At 40.8% G+C, this 12,930-nt stretch overlaps 1 protein-coding gene across 1 annotated transcript in view; it reads left to right on the top strand.

Annotated features, from left to right (window-relative positions):
- FAT4 (FAT atypical cadherin 4) overlaps positions 1-12,930 on the top strand; it is a 340,538-nt gene that overhangs the window by 268,302 nt on the left and 59,306 nt on the right. The window contains exons 7-8 of the mRNA XM_085641543.1: positions 291-471; positions 3,530-3,780. Coding sequence (XP_085497669.1) covers positions 291-471; positions 3,530-3,780 — 432 coding nt within the window. The remainder of the gene's footprint in view (positions 1-290; positions 472-3,529; positions 3,781-12,930) is intronic.

Raw genomic sequence — 12,930 nt, 5'->3', positions numbered from 1 at the left:
AAAAACACACTTCTTCTGACAAAACACATCAATTTTCAATTTCCTAAACAAAATTTGTAGTGGGGTGCTTCCATGAATTTTTACCATTTTCACCCCAAATCATGACCCTTTCCTTCAAGTCCCTATAAGTCATCAAACTGTACTAAGCAACACCTAATTCTCATTTAGTTCTTTGGTACAAATCTTTATAGCACCTTTTGTTATGAATCTATATAGGTAATTGTAAAGGGTTACATTATGTCATTTACATTTCGGATACAAAGTGACCAAAACTTTTGATACTATTGCAGGTCTTCCATCTCTCACCGGAACAGGGACTGTTACAGTCCATGTTGATGATGTCAATGACAACGTTCCCGCGTTCGCCTTCCTCAGATACCATGCAACCATTCCAGAGGATGCCCCGACAGGAACTGACGTGCTGCTCGTCAACTCCTCCGACGCTGACACCGGCCTTAATGGCGTCATTAGGTAAATGTTTTCTTCTGTACCAGCTGCTGTGGAGCTACTCGTTTCTGGTTAAATGCCCTCAATTTTATTCCCCCTCTGCTGATGCCATGTGACTGACAGTCCATTGTCCATTAATGGGAAGCATGGGCGGGCTCCTTACAGAAGAAGAAATTCCTGTTGACAATTGCCACGTTCAAAGCCCATAGTAATGAAGATGATAAATAGCATTGGCACCCAAAACATTCCCTACTGTGAGCTGATTGGTTAAGCTGATTTGCGTTAAAAAAAAAAAGATGAAAAACATAGGCTTCCATTCTGGTGTAACAGAAGGGATGATAGCGCAGGATTGACAACCCTTTTTCTGTCAGCAGTTGTGTCTTACTTCCAGAGTAGGCAAGAGGTAAGGCTGATTTTCCAGGAGTTGGTTAAATTTACTCTCAGGAAAAGATTTGTAAATTGGACCCACATAGACTACAATCGCAACTCCTAACCTACACGGTTGATGTCCGACAAGTCATGTAATTCATCCCTTGCATGTCTTGCCTTACTTCACTGTTTTTGATGTCCCAGAAAGAATTTGCACTCATAAACGAAATGAAAAGTCAAATTGTGATAAAATGCTTCGTGTAGAAAATATAGTGCAATATTTACACAAAAACTCCTTGTCGATTGCAATGAAAACCTGGCAATTTGGCACAATGCCCTGAAAGGCTTCCAAACTTAACATTTATTAAAACAAGTAACAATGAAGCATTTAGTGCCGTGACATCTTATTCCAAGAAACTGTCTCCATGAAGGCTCATTAAGATTATAAAAGGAGAGCTTTCAAAGCCCAGGTTGGTGAGGCCATTGCTACTGGAAATAAACAGCCAGTCCCATTAGATTTCATTGCAACAGCGTGTGGGGAAGGCTGTTAAAAGTACATCACATGGTTTCTGCCATGGCAGACACTTTTTACCATGGAGAATGATAATTAAAGTGAAACATCTCTTTGATCTTCATCATATCTTTTCCAACATATATCAGCTGTTTTTTCTCATAACAGATGGATTGTGTTTCTTTTGGATACATTCTGCTCAACCATAAAACTTAACAAGTGGGTCTTTCTGCCTTGGGGCAATCAGTGTGCCTTGCAGCGTGCTATTGGCTACCCAAAAGAGAAAGGACAACAGTGAATGAAATTAAAGTCCATCCAGATGGCAAAATAGTTAACATTTTGGAAAGTGGGAAATCAAAAAAACAGCTGAAAGGACAAAAAAAGTGAGAGAATAAGGATAATTACACTTTTGTGGTACAGGTTGAACTTGCTTAAGCAATAGGCAAGCAAGGACATCGCTGCCTTAACATGAGTATTTTATATCTGATTTCATAATAAAATATACAGTGGAATGTGCAATTTGCTGATTACTGATTTATATTGACTCTGGTTTCACCACCAAACCTTAGAGCCAAAAAGAAACAAACTTGTACATGATGTGCAAACCCTGAACAACTTAAGTGCATTATAGGAGAAAAGGAGTGTTCTGCTTACAGCGGGAATAGCAGAAGTTTGTAAATAATTCTGTTTTTAATTATGCTTTTAATTTCACATTATTTCACATTATTGTCTTCCTCCAATGATCCAAATGATACATTTTTGTTCTAAATCTCTGCAAACTAAAATTTGAAAACTAAAAATGGAAAATATACGTGAATTAGATTTTTTTTCTTAGGGAGGGACAGGTGGAGGTTATAAATCCTTGCATCTCTAGAAAGAGATATGGAGTTTCTTATTGAGGCCTTTGGATGTGGTGCAGAGGTATGTTTTGCAAACAGTAAAGCACAAGGCACCTTTAGAGAGTTTTTTTTGTAAGCAGTGTCACCAACCGAGAAGAGCCCTTTTGTGTTTCATGCACTCTGCACACCGTAACCGTATTGTACATATTCATGCAGTTCTAGGTACACTGGAGTGGAGACCCAGTCTGCTGACCACTGTTGGAGACTCACATGGATTACACTCCAACCCCTAACTGAAAATTAACAATCTTGCATAGAAGTCATACTCACATGATGGTTCAGGGGAAATGGGCTAACAAACCCAACATTGCAGATGACCTGAAATTAATTAATATACTTGGACTTGTTTTTAAGGCAAATGACATCGATACGGGCAGTCATGAGGAGACCGTAGTCAATACATCCGAGGCCAAACATTATTGTTATATGACAAACAGCACACCAGAAATGGGGAGCTAAGAACATTTTTAGTCTTGCCTCATTTATAACGTCAAAACGTTGAATGATGCACCAGGAGCACACTCCCTCGCCTTCTTTGTAAGTGTATGACCTCAAATCAGTCCATGTTAGACTAACAAGTACTGGTTGAGGTTACTCTCATCGACTCTGGTTAGCTCACATTTTGCGGTGTCAAATGCAAAACCATTTAAGCTTCTGCCTTGGTGAACCTAACAGTAAAACTGGATTTTTTTAAAATTTTGATTCCTTGTTATACTGCTTAATAATTTTAGGAGCCTCTTGTGTTAAGGGTGCTATCAATGAATTCATCTGGTTTTGGTTTAAGTAAATATTGATGTAGTATGAGGTAGAGTGTGGATAGAGCAAATACCCTGGATTATTGAGGATTGAAGTTGCATGCATTCAATAACCAAGTGAACAATTTTAACTAGGTTGTGACATGTTTCTAAATCACTTGTATTTACTGTGCTTCTTTGGACAGAAGCAAATCTTATGCAACATGTTTACTGATTTTAAGTTGATGTTAAAGATTTGTTAGTGAGCGCACAGGATGGCTCGATTCTCATGCTTTGTTAGTGTATGATGTATGTTAAATGTTGTGTTATTCTTCACTGTGCTCTGAGCCTTTTTTCAGAGAACGGAGACCAAGTCTGCCGAGTTGTGTTGCACTGTAAAATAAATAATGGATTCAATCGTCAAAAATGTAAATATTCAGTTCTTAGCAGAACAGTCATGAATGGAAAGATTCCTCAGTACTGTAATACTTTTTTGTTTAAGTGCAGAAAGTGTCTTTTTGTCATGGAAACCTAAGTGGTGTGTTGTTTCTTTCTTTTTCTTTAAACAGCTACAGCCTCATTGGGGGGAATCTGCAATTCACCATCAACCCTTCCACCGGGCAGATCATCAGCAGCGCACTTCTGGATAGAGAGGCCAGGGAGAATTACACACTCATGGTTGTGGCCACAGATGGAGGATCTCCACATGCTATGTCCAGTTCGACCAGCGTTCTTGTTTCAGTGACTGATGTGAACGATAATCCTCCCAGGTTCCACCATGATCCATATGTCACTCACATCCCATCACCAACACCTGCAGGTAATAATCTCTGCTGTGTTCTATGTTATTGTGCACATGCCTTGGATAATTAAAAATTACATGTGGTTCAAACACATGGTACAGCTTTCACAAGGTTCACTATTCCAACAGATACTCACAAAATAGCTCCTTTTTCAGAATACACAAAATAGTTATTACTCAAAAAATCTACTATTCAAAATAGCTACTATCCAAAATAGCTAAAACAGTTTAAACTACTTACTTATAACAAGGCGGGGAGAGGACCTTTGTTACTTCCTTTTACCTCCACCAGCACAATTCACATTACTGCCTTCAACACATTTTGGGTAGAGTAAATGAGAGTAAATTCCCTGCATGCCTAAATTAACAACTCACAATAAACGTGTTATAAAAAATTATTGTGTAAATTAAGTAACTTACAAAAAAAGTTAATAATATAAAAATGACTATTTTTCACAAATACAGTCATGCCTTCTACTGCTCCACTTTACATCACACCATAATATGAATTACTAAAATTAAATTAATGCATTTAATAATGTAATTTAAGAGCAAGTAATACAATGAAATGTGTTACAGTAAAACGTGAAAGAGCGATCTGTGACCGTGTGTATAATAACTTACCTTTGATATTCTGCGACACATAGAATTGATTGTATACTTCTTGCCCGAGCCACCATTAGAAGAACTTTGTCCTGTTTGCTGCCTGTCCTTCCCTGAGTGTCTCTTAATTAGATACTCATTACGTCTGTATGTCTTAGTTCAGCATATCTTTTTGGCAGAGCATGTGGTGCACTCAGTATAATATCGACCTTAGGGATAAATGCTTTCTTTCTTGAATTCAAGTCATTTTCTTATGAAAAACAGACCCTGTTGCTTTTAAGTAGGGATGATTTAAAGCTAGGGATAACATTTTTTGGAAGTCTGACTTTGAGGATTCATGTGAATTTAAGCTCCATTGTTTCCCCTGAAAACTTTGAATGCTGTATTTTTATTCTAGCACCAACCATTAGTGTGGCTTGATAATAAACCCCTGTAGCTGACTCGGATACATCTGACAGCTCCCAGCTTTTGCTGGAGGATTCAGAAGGTGGAAGTAATTGATTTTAGTGGAGAAGTCTTGGATGGGATTTGGTACTATAGTGGGGAGCTCAAGGTGGCTAGGGATTATGTAACTCTATATATGACAACTTGGCAAAGGGTAACTAAAGGTGGGGGTGTTGGGTGTTGTTGTTTGTTAGTTGCTAGCGGAAGTGGTGAAATGGCAGGTTTTAATATGTTATGCACTCGGTCTGTATGAGTTTGAAAGATGTGCACATCTTTAACCTGTTTTACTCTGTACTGCTGTGCATAGATCATTGTCTGTTTCTGATGTGTTATGTCCTGGTCGTGTGTTGCTCTTTACTACCATTGTGCATAGATCATTTCTGTTTCTGAAGTACTAAGTCCTGGTAGCCAATGGGCTTTGTTTCTTGTTATATGAACACAATAAAATGTTGTTTAAAATAAATGGGAGAGAGGAGTGACTTGAAAACAACGAGATTTAACCCCCACTGTTGACTTATATACTACACCAACTTAAAAACTTTTTAAATCCATACCACTGTTTAAACTGTCACACTAAGGACCCGGGGCCTGATCTATCAAAGAGTTTTTCACATTCTGTGTCTGTTGGAAAATAATTTAGTATATATGGCCCCTGATGTACTAAACAACGGGTCACAAATTGCACACCCACATTTTGTGACCAGTCGTTAATTTTTCAATATGCCCTTTGTACAAATAGGACGCATTGCAAAACCTCCAATAACAAGGGTTGGAGAATGACCTGCCTAATGTATATCACTTTGACAAGTTGCTATTTGAGGCCACCTGCGATTGGCTACAAGCACCGGGTTGGTGGCTGTAAAGGAACAGCAGAGCTCTATCCCTGTTTGCATTCCCAAAATGATTGTTTAAAGCATTCTGTGTTCATTAAAGGGGCCAGTGTGACTTCAAAAAATAAAGGCTTCCTTTTGGGAACACATCGAGGGTAAGCAGGAAGTCAGTGGTCTTCTAGACCACTGTCTGCTCCCACCAGTGTCACCTGACATGATGTCCAATGGGCACAGCTTTTACTTTGAATCTCTGTTAAAACCTCCAGTGAAGAATGGGTAATGTGCAATGGCTTGTAACTGCCGTTGAGGTCCAGACAATTGCTACATACACTACCAAATTGCAGTTTGGAATGAACGACCCTCTCGCCCCCTTCCTAATTGCAATTTGGATGTGGGTCAGTAAACCCATTTTGCAAGCTGTAAATACTTTGTTGATTCGCAAAATGGGTTTAATATATTCTTAAAAGTCGTTTTTCAGTTGCAAACCATGTGATTTTGCGGAAAGCAGGATTTTTGTGATTGCAACATGGCTTTGTACATCTTACATTAGGCCATAATTGTGAAGAAGCAAGTAAATATAAAATGACAGTACATATTAGTGATTCTCTATTATGTGATAAAGAGACCGTAATAATCTTACCATAGATTTTTCCATGAGGAAAAGTGGGAGGTTGCAAAGTCCTATGTCATTGTGATGAAGGTGTATATGTTGTGAAAGCCCAGCCCCAGAGGGCAGCAGAGCACATTACACAGGGAAAGTGTTACCTTCTGGTAAGGAAGCATTGATGTACAGAGGGCAAGAGGAAGATACATGCATAATTATTCATAAGAGGGGGAAGAAAGTGAAAGGGAAAGGAGTGCTGAACTCGCGAAGGGCTTTCGGGAATAAGAGAGGAGTACAGGGATGTTTTTAGTCCTTTCCTGTGTACAGAAGTGTGGCGGATTGATTTGAAGATGATGATTGCTTGGACAGGTAGATTGTAAAGATTTCTTAAGGTGGAGTGTAATGTGGTAGTATGTCCGATGGCCAATGATGATGCTGAGAATGCGTGGAAATGTCCATCAAGACTGTAAATGTGCAGCTGATGAATAGGTGTTGAGTTCAGTGTGTGAGAAGAAGAGTGCTTGCACTCTGGATTGGAAGGTGTGGGTTGGGTAGTATGAAGCGCGGCAGGTACTAAAGGGCCTTTTCTTTCTTCTTCAAATGCCTTTTTGATGAAAGTTGGGCCCCACAAAAATGTACGGTCTGCCCACCAAAATCTGTTAGTCGTCCTAAGAGCATGTATATACATCCAGAGCTGGAGGTTGTCCCTTCTCCGATCTGGCACGTAAATTGTGGAATTCGCGTCCTGATTATCTTAGGAATATATTGACAGAGATCCTGTTTCAAGCCCAGCTAAAACACAATTATTGTGAATGTCGCCCCTGTCTTCCTCTTAGACAGTTTAACTAGTCTTTCTGCTTGCTTATACCTGCAAATAGCGCTGGAACGGTCCTGCTGGAGCCATGTAATTCATTCATTAACGTAAGGGTTCAGGATCTTGGCAGTAGTGGAAAGGGAAGGGGAGAAGCCAGAGTGGAGAGTAATGTCCAGAGGCCAGCCACTATCATTTAATTAGGCAAGCTCTAGCTGGTATATGGATATTTTGTGGAAGTAAATTATCACTGCGTCTCTTTGAAACATCCAGGGCTGTGTTACATAAAGTGCCCCGGGGGTGCAACAGGTTTGGGCCCACTTTGTACACCCCAGGGGAACTTTGGTATTACAGAAGCGAATGCAGACACTTGTTCAGCCCACTCTTTAATACCAATAGTGCTGGCACATATAAAGCGCCAGCGCTCTTCATGGGGTGTTCCCTCATTTGCCGTATTACCGACATGGGCGCAGAGGCAAAGAATTCCTCAGAAGGCAACTGACAGTGCACCATTTAAAAGGTGGTGCACTGTCTGTGTGCCTCCTGAGAGCAGCCCTCTGCAGGTGGTACAGAGGGTGCTATGGACTCCCCAGACATCTCCTTGCAGGCAGGTGCAGTCACTGAATGCACCTGCCTGCAAGGGGATCTCTAATCCCCTTTAAAAGTTCAGGCGGGGTGCGGCCTGCACTGTGAAACACGTAGCGGCTGTAAAGCAGCCTCTCCGTATTTCATGTGTATGTGCTGCCCCTGTGGGCAGCGCATTCATGGTAATAGGGCGCATTTTCATTGTTTGCGCCAAGCAAACAATCTTAAATGTGCCCCTGGCACAAACAATGAAAATGCGCCTACACCATAATACTCCCCCCAGAGTATAAAAACATAAAACTCAAAAGTTCTCCCAAATTTTGAAATCTTCATGTCGGGTGTGGTGAAGTAAAAAAGATTCACATATCTTACTTTCTAAAACCTACACATCCAGTGCAACAACTGTTGATTATTGTATTCATACTGTCTTTGATGCATGTTATTCTTTATGGAGAGAAGAATAAAATAAGTAACCAGAATTATGATAGTAATTTATGGCATATTTTTATTATATTCAATTAAAGCAGTAGTGAGATTAGTGAGTAAATAGATCAAATATATCTATCTGAGATAACATATTTTTCTACCTTTTAGTTACATTGCATTTAATGAAATGTTCAACATTTTTAAACGTGATTTGTAATAGATGTTGATAGAATATATTGTTGCAGTTTTGTTATGTTTTCTGAGCAGAATATTGAGGCAAAGATAGCCTTTATCTCACTGATTTGTTAACTAGATTTAGATTTTAAAAATGTGCTTGTTAGAGCGTAATTATACTCAAGGTAATTTACACAAGCTCAGTTTAGTTTACACTAGAACCTTTTTCAATACTTCTACAAACATCAGACACCTTCACTGATTTGGTTTTATCCCTGTAAAACATGCAAGTTATTGCTGCATAGCAAAGGAAGAACTGGATCCTGGGGATTAAAATCAGCCTTCATAATGTATAGAATTCACAAATATTTCCAAGAGTATGCTTGCAAAGCCGTGACAGCCACAGGTTTCCATGGATACTCCTGGAAAATCTTTGGTATTACTAATTTGTTCAGCTATTGAGACATTGAGACTTTTCCACTTGTGTGATGCTTACTAGAGTACAACTGCAAATACAAAATCTACTTGAACAGTCTTATTGCATTTTTTAAGATGTCTTTTTCATTTTTCACCATGGTAAAACCCCTTCCCTGAAACCCCCAAGATGTTGTGGAGTTCCTTTCCCATAAAGAATCTAGAACTGGATTTAATCATGCCCTTGACAGGAGAAAAACTCTTACTATTATCAGTGAAAATTAAGTTTATGATGAAAGAGTGTCCAACTCAGTTCTTGACTTTCAAGACGAAGAGTACTTTAATGCACACTAGACATAAACACTACACAGGTATGCACATTATCCAATCTTAAAGCTTGATTTAGAGTTTGGTGTATTAAGGTCCTTCAAAGCAACTGAGTAATTCCTCAGTTGCCCTGAAGAACATTCCATCCGTCGCAGTAAAAAATGTCCTCAATCCCCACGGATATCTCTCTACATTTACTTTTATGAAGGTTCCTGTCAATCAAATATTTAGAGGATGGTACTGGCAGCCACAGTCAGACGCAAACTCCCAAAGTGAGATTTTGCCTTTGAGAAACAAATACTAATGACCCCCACATCCGGAGTGTGTTCTGCCAAGTTGTTGGGTCTTTATTCATTTGTTTCCTGTCGCTCACTACTAGGTTTCTCCTGGTGCTGACAGATAAGAAAAAAAGCATTATACCATCCTCCCCAAATAGAGTGAACAGTTTAATGTCCTTCCTTGGACAGCCCCTACTTCGTTGAGCCATTGGGGGATGTATTCTATCAATGGAGTCATACTTATGATTCGCCCATCTCTAAATAAGACAGACAGACAAAGTGTTTAGCTGGCAGGGTACCCTGCTGCTTTTGCAATGGAGTATCCTGTCCTCCAAACTCTAAATCAGGCCATAAGTGTCCTGTCACTATAATAGGTTGGCATCTCCCCTTTTATTGGCTCCTGGTCCCCTCTTTTGGTACTGGTGGATCCCTCTCTTTTGCATGTGCAGAGCATAGTGAGATTACACTCAGGTGTAGATTGCACAAAAACTCTTTCAATAACACTCTGTCTTCTCTTTCAATAACACTCTGTCTTTAGTCACAGTTTCTCACCCAACAAGTCTTTGAGTCCGTGGACTGGGTCACTGTATCAGGGGACACTCTGGTATTTCCATACTCAAACATTCCCCGTCTTCTGATGCTGTGTGTGAGCCTCTTTCATGGTACTGTCTGCGGCTCCTCCGGGGTGTCGATAGTCGTACAGGAAGGCTGGTTCACGGCTAGTATGGCAGTGTTTGGCGCAGCTCTGCCAGGGCTGTTCAAACCTACACTCCCAGATCAGTGAGGCCGTGTACATGCAGGGTTCTTGCAGCAGGCAAAGAATCAGGCAGGCATTTCAGGTGGATGGACCACGGCACAGGTCATGCCATGGCCTTAGGTTGAATGATGGCTCTGATCATGCCACCATTTTGGATCAGTGACTTTCTGACACACCACAGTTGCACATTTTGGGTGTAGCAGCTGAGGCAATGCAGTGCCATGCCTTGACCACTTGGAAAAAGCGGCTCAGGTCACTTCACGATGCCTGACGGGAATCACAGGGGGATAGTCTGGAGCCAGCTGACACCAGAGCATGCATATCACTCGCCATAGTCCACTGCTTCTTTAGACCGAAACCACTGGGGTGCAGCAGCACCTCACTCCTCCTTGACTGTCACTCCCGTTGTATGGTTGGCATGCTCCTTTGTTCTCTCTGCAGGCAAGCAGGCCTTTAGGTGCTTCAGGACAGGCGTTCAGTTCTTCCAGCAAGGGGTAAATTCAGGTGATGTCCCCTCACCTCTAGGAAGGTATCAGCCAGGTAGGCACTAGTCCTAGTTGCACAGAAGGCCACTTTATACTCTGTGGATCATTTACTTACTTGACCATAGAGAAATTGGAACCGGAGCAACAAGTGGGGCAGCAGATTCCACTTTATACAGCCAAAGCTGACAGGAGATATGGATCCAATGTCTGTATTTTCAGAAGTGGTTTGGGGTGGTTCTCCTTTCCAGTGTCCTCCCTGGGGTGCTCTTCAGAGACAGCCTTTGTGTACAGTGATGGTTCTCACAACAGGGTACTCTCCAGCCTGAAGCACCCACAAAAGAGGTACAAAGAGGTGTGAGGTATCTGTACCTGTCTGCCATAAGCCAACTGAATGAGTGTTACCAAGGAAACACAACATGCTGGGCCTCCCCTAGGGGGTGCCCTTAACCTTGCACAACAGAGTCTGCAGTCCCATCCTTCTCCTATACCATCTAATAAATAGTAGGAAGACTAAAAAGCAGCTCCTTCCTCAGCATGAAGGCTATTTGAATTTCTAAATTAGACTTGTCGTCCCTCCCCTTCTTTCACTGGACTCCCTCCTGCTTCATGAATGCCAGAAATACACTTTCACTGTCTTGGGAAAAAACTCACCTCCATCTTGTGCTGCAAGTCAGGCCTCTATTACCCTAGTTCACTACTACACGTACCAAGCTGGCAATACACAAACATGGAATGTTAGTGCTAGGATCTAGGTCAGTGCATAGCAGTGGAACTTTACATGAGTGTGCCAGTAGGCCTCCACTCCAGTGATACAGGTAAAAAGGGATGGTCCCAACTGCTGATTTGCAAAACATGGTACCATGCAACCACTACTTCCTGTACTAAACCCATTACAGGGACAGACGCCCACTGTTGGTTCAGAGAGGACACCATTGTGAGCGCCTATCGGTCCGAAGAGAGGTCCAGGACCTCATTTGTGTCAAGAAACAGGTGTAGGCTTCTGCACACTCACTAGTTTAGTGTGATGCTAGGGCTAAAAGAAGAAAGCAGAATACCAGATATATGCAGTCCAGCACTCAGGGCAGGTGACCACAACTGTACACAATGCAGTCAACATTCCCATCCCAAGATGGAGTAAATCGATAAATGAGTGCAGGTTCACCTATTGCGAAATTGTTCTCTCTGTACTAAGTTATTTTTTTCCCCATCTTCCGAGCGAGTGGAAGTCTGATTGTCTCACATCTAAATAACACTACTGCACCTTTCACACTGTGTTACAATTACATGTGTACCAGTATAGTATAGTCTGAAAAACAGGCCGTAATATGCAATGATTTGGAACCAGGGAGAAGTATGTTTGACATTATTTGTATTGCTGATTAGCAGTTAATGGTAAATCATAACCTAACTGGAAGTTATAGACACATAGGGCCACATGTATCATTATTTCAAACAGCGATTACCTAATGCTGATTCTCTACGAATCACAATAAAGTAATTGCTATTTGAATGTATGAAACTCCATGATTTTCATTTAGCAGTTCCTTGGAGGTCCCGATTCGACCTACCTCATGAAGTAGGCCGCTATTTGTGACCCATTAGGAATTGCTAAAATCACAGGGATGGTGGCCTGCTGGGGTCAGCAGACCACCATGCCCATATTTGCTTTTAAATAAAGCAATATTTTTTTTTTTAATGCAGCTTGTTTTCCATAAAGGAAAACGGGTTGCCTTTAAAAAAGAAAAATGAAAGGTTTTCGTGGGACCACTGCCTGCTCTGAAATAATGCTTGTACTACCATTCTCTAAGGGAAGGGGTCTGGACCCCTTCCTATTTGCAAATGGGTTACCACATACTTGGAGTAACATTTCAGTAGCAAAATATTCTTTCATACTGCTGCGATTCGGTATTAGGAAGAGACCCCCTAAACATGCCCCTTCCTAATACGGAATCGCAAACCCTACTATTTTACATTGGAAAAGCCTTTTTTTGTGGTCGTAAACGAGCTGATGCTGCAAATAGGCCTGTTTGCGAATGCAAAATAGCTTCATACAGGTAGCCCATAATATTTTCCAGCTTAATGAAGCTGAGCTGTTTAAATGTCTAAATCGAATACGTCCAAGTTAGGGATTAGTAGCAGCTATATAGTGGCTGACTGTGAGATAAAGACATGCTAGAAAATATTTTTTAAACTGTTGCATTTGCATCTAACATATTATTATATAAAGGCATGACTGGGTGTAATACATGTGAGGTCTTTAAGTTTTTCACATGAGCTAAGCAGGCAGTGACTCAACTCCTGACTTTGCACAGACACAAAATGTATTTGAAAAGAACAGGAAGAATTTTCAGTTTGATGAAGACTTATTTAATCTTTAGGTTAGCACTCAAGGAAGTGCAATAGCGTATAGAAAAGATGTAGTAATATGTC

The sequence above is a fragment of the Triturus cristatus genome, chromosome 2_2 (assembly GCF_964204655.1).
Source record: "Triturus cristatus chromosome 2_2, aTriCri1.1, whole genome shotgun sequence".
NCBI classification, from domain to species: domain Eukaryota; kingdom Metazoa; phylum Chordata; class Amphibia; order Caudata; family Salamandridae; genus Triturus; species Triturus cristatus.
The sequence above is the reverse complement of the archived record's forward strand: the minus strand, read 5'-3'. Positions and strand labels throughout refer to the sequence as shown.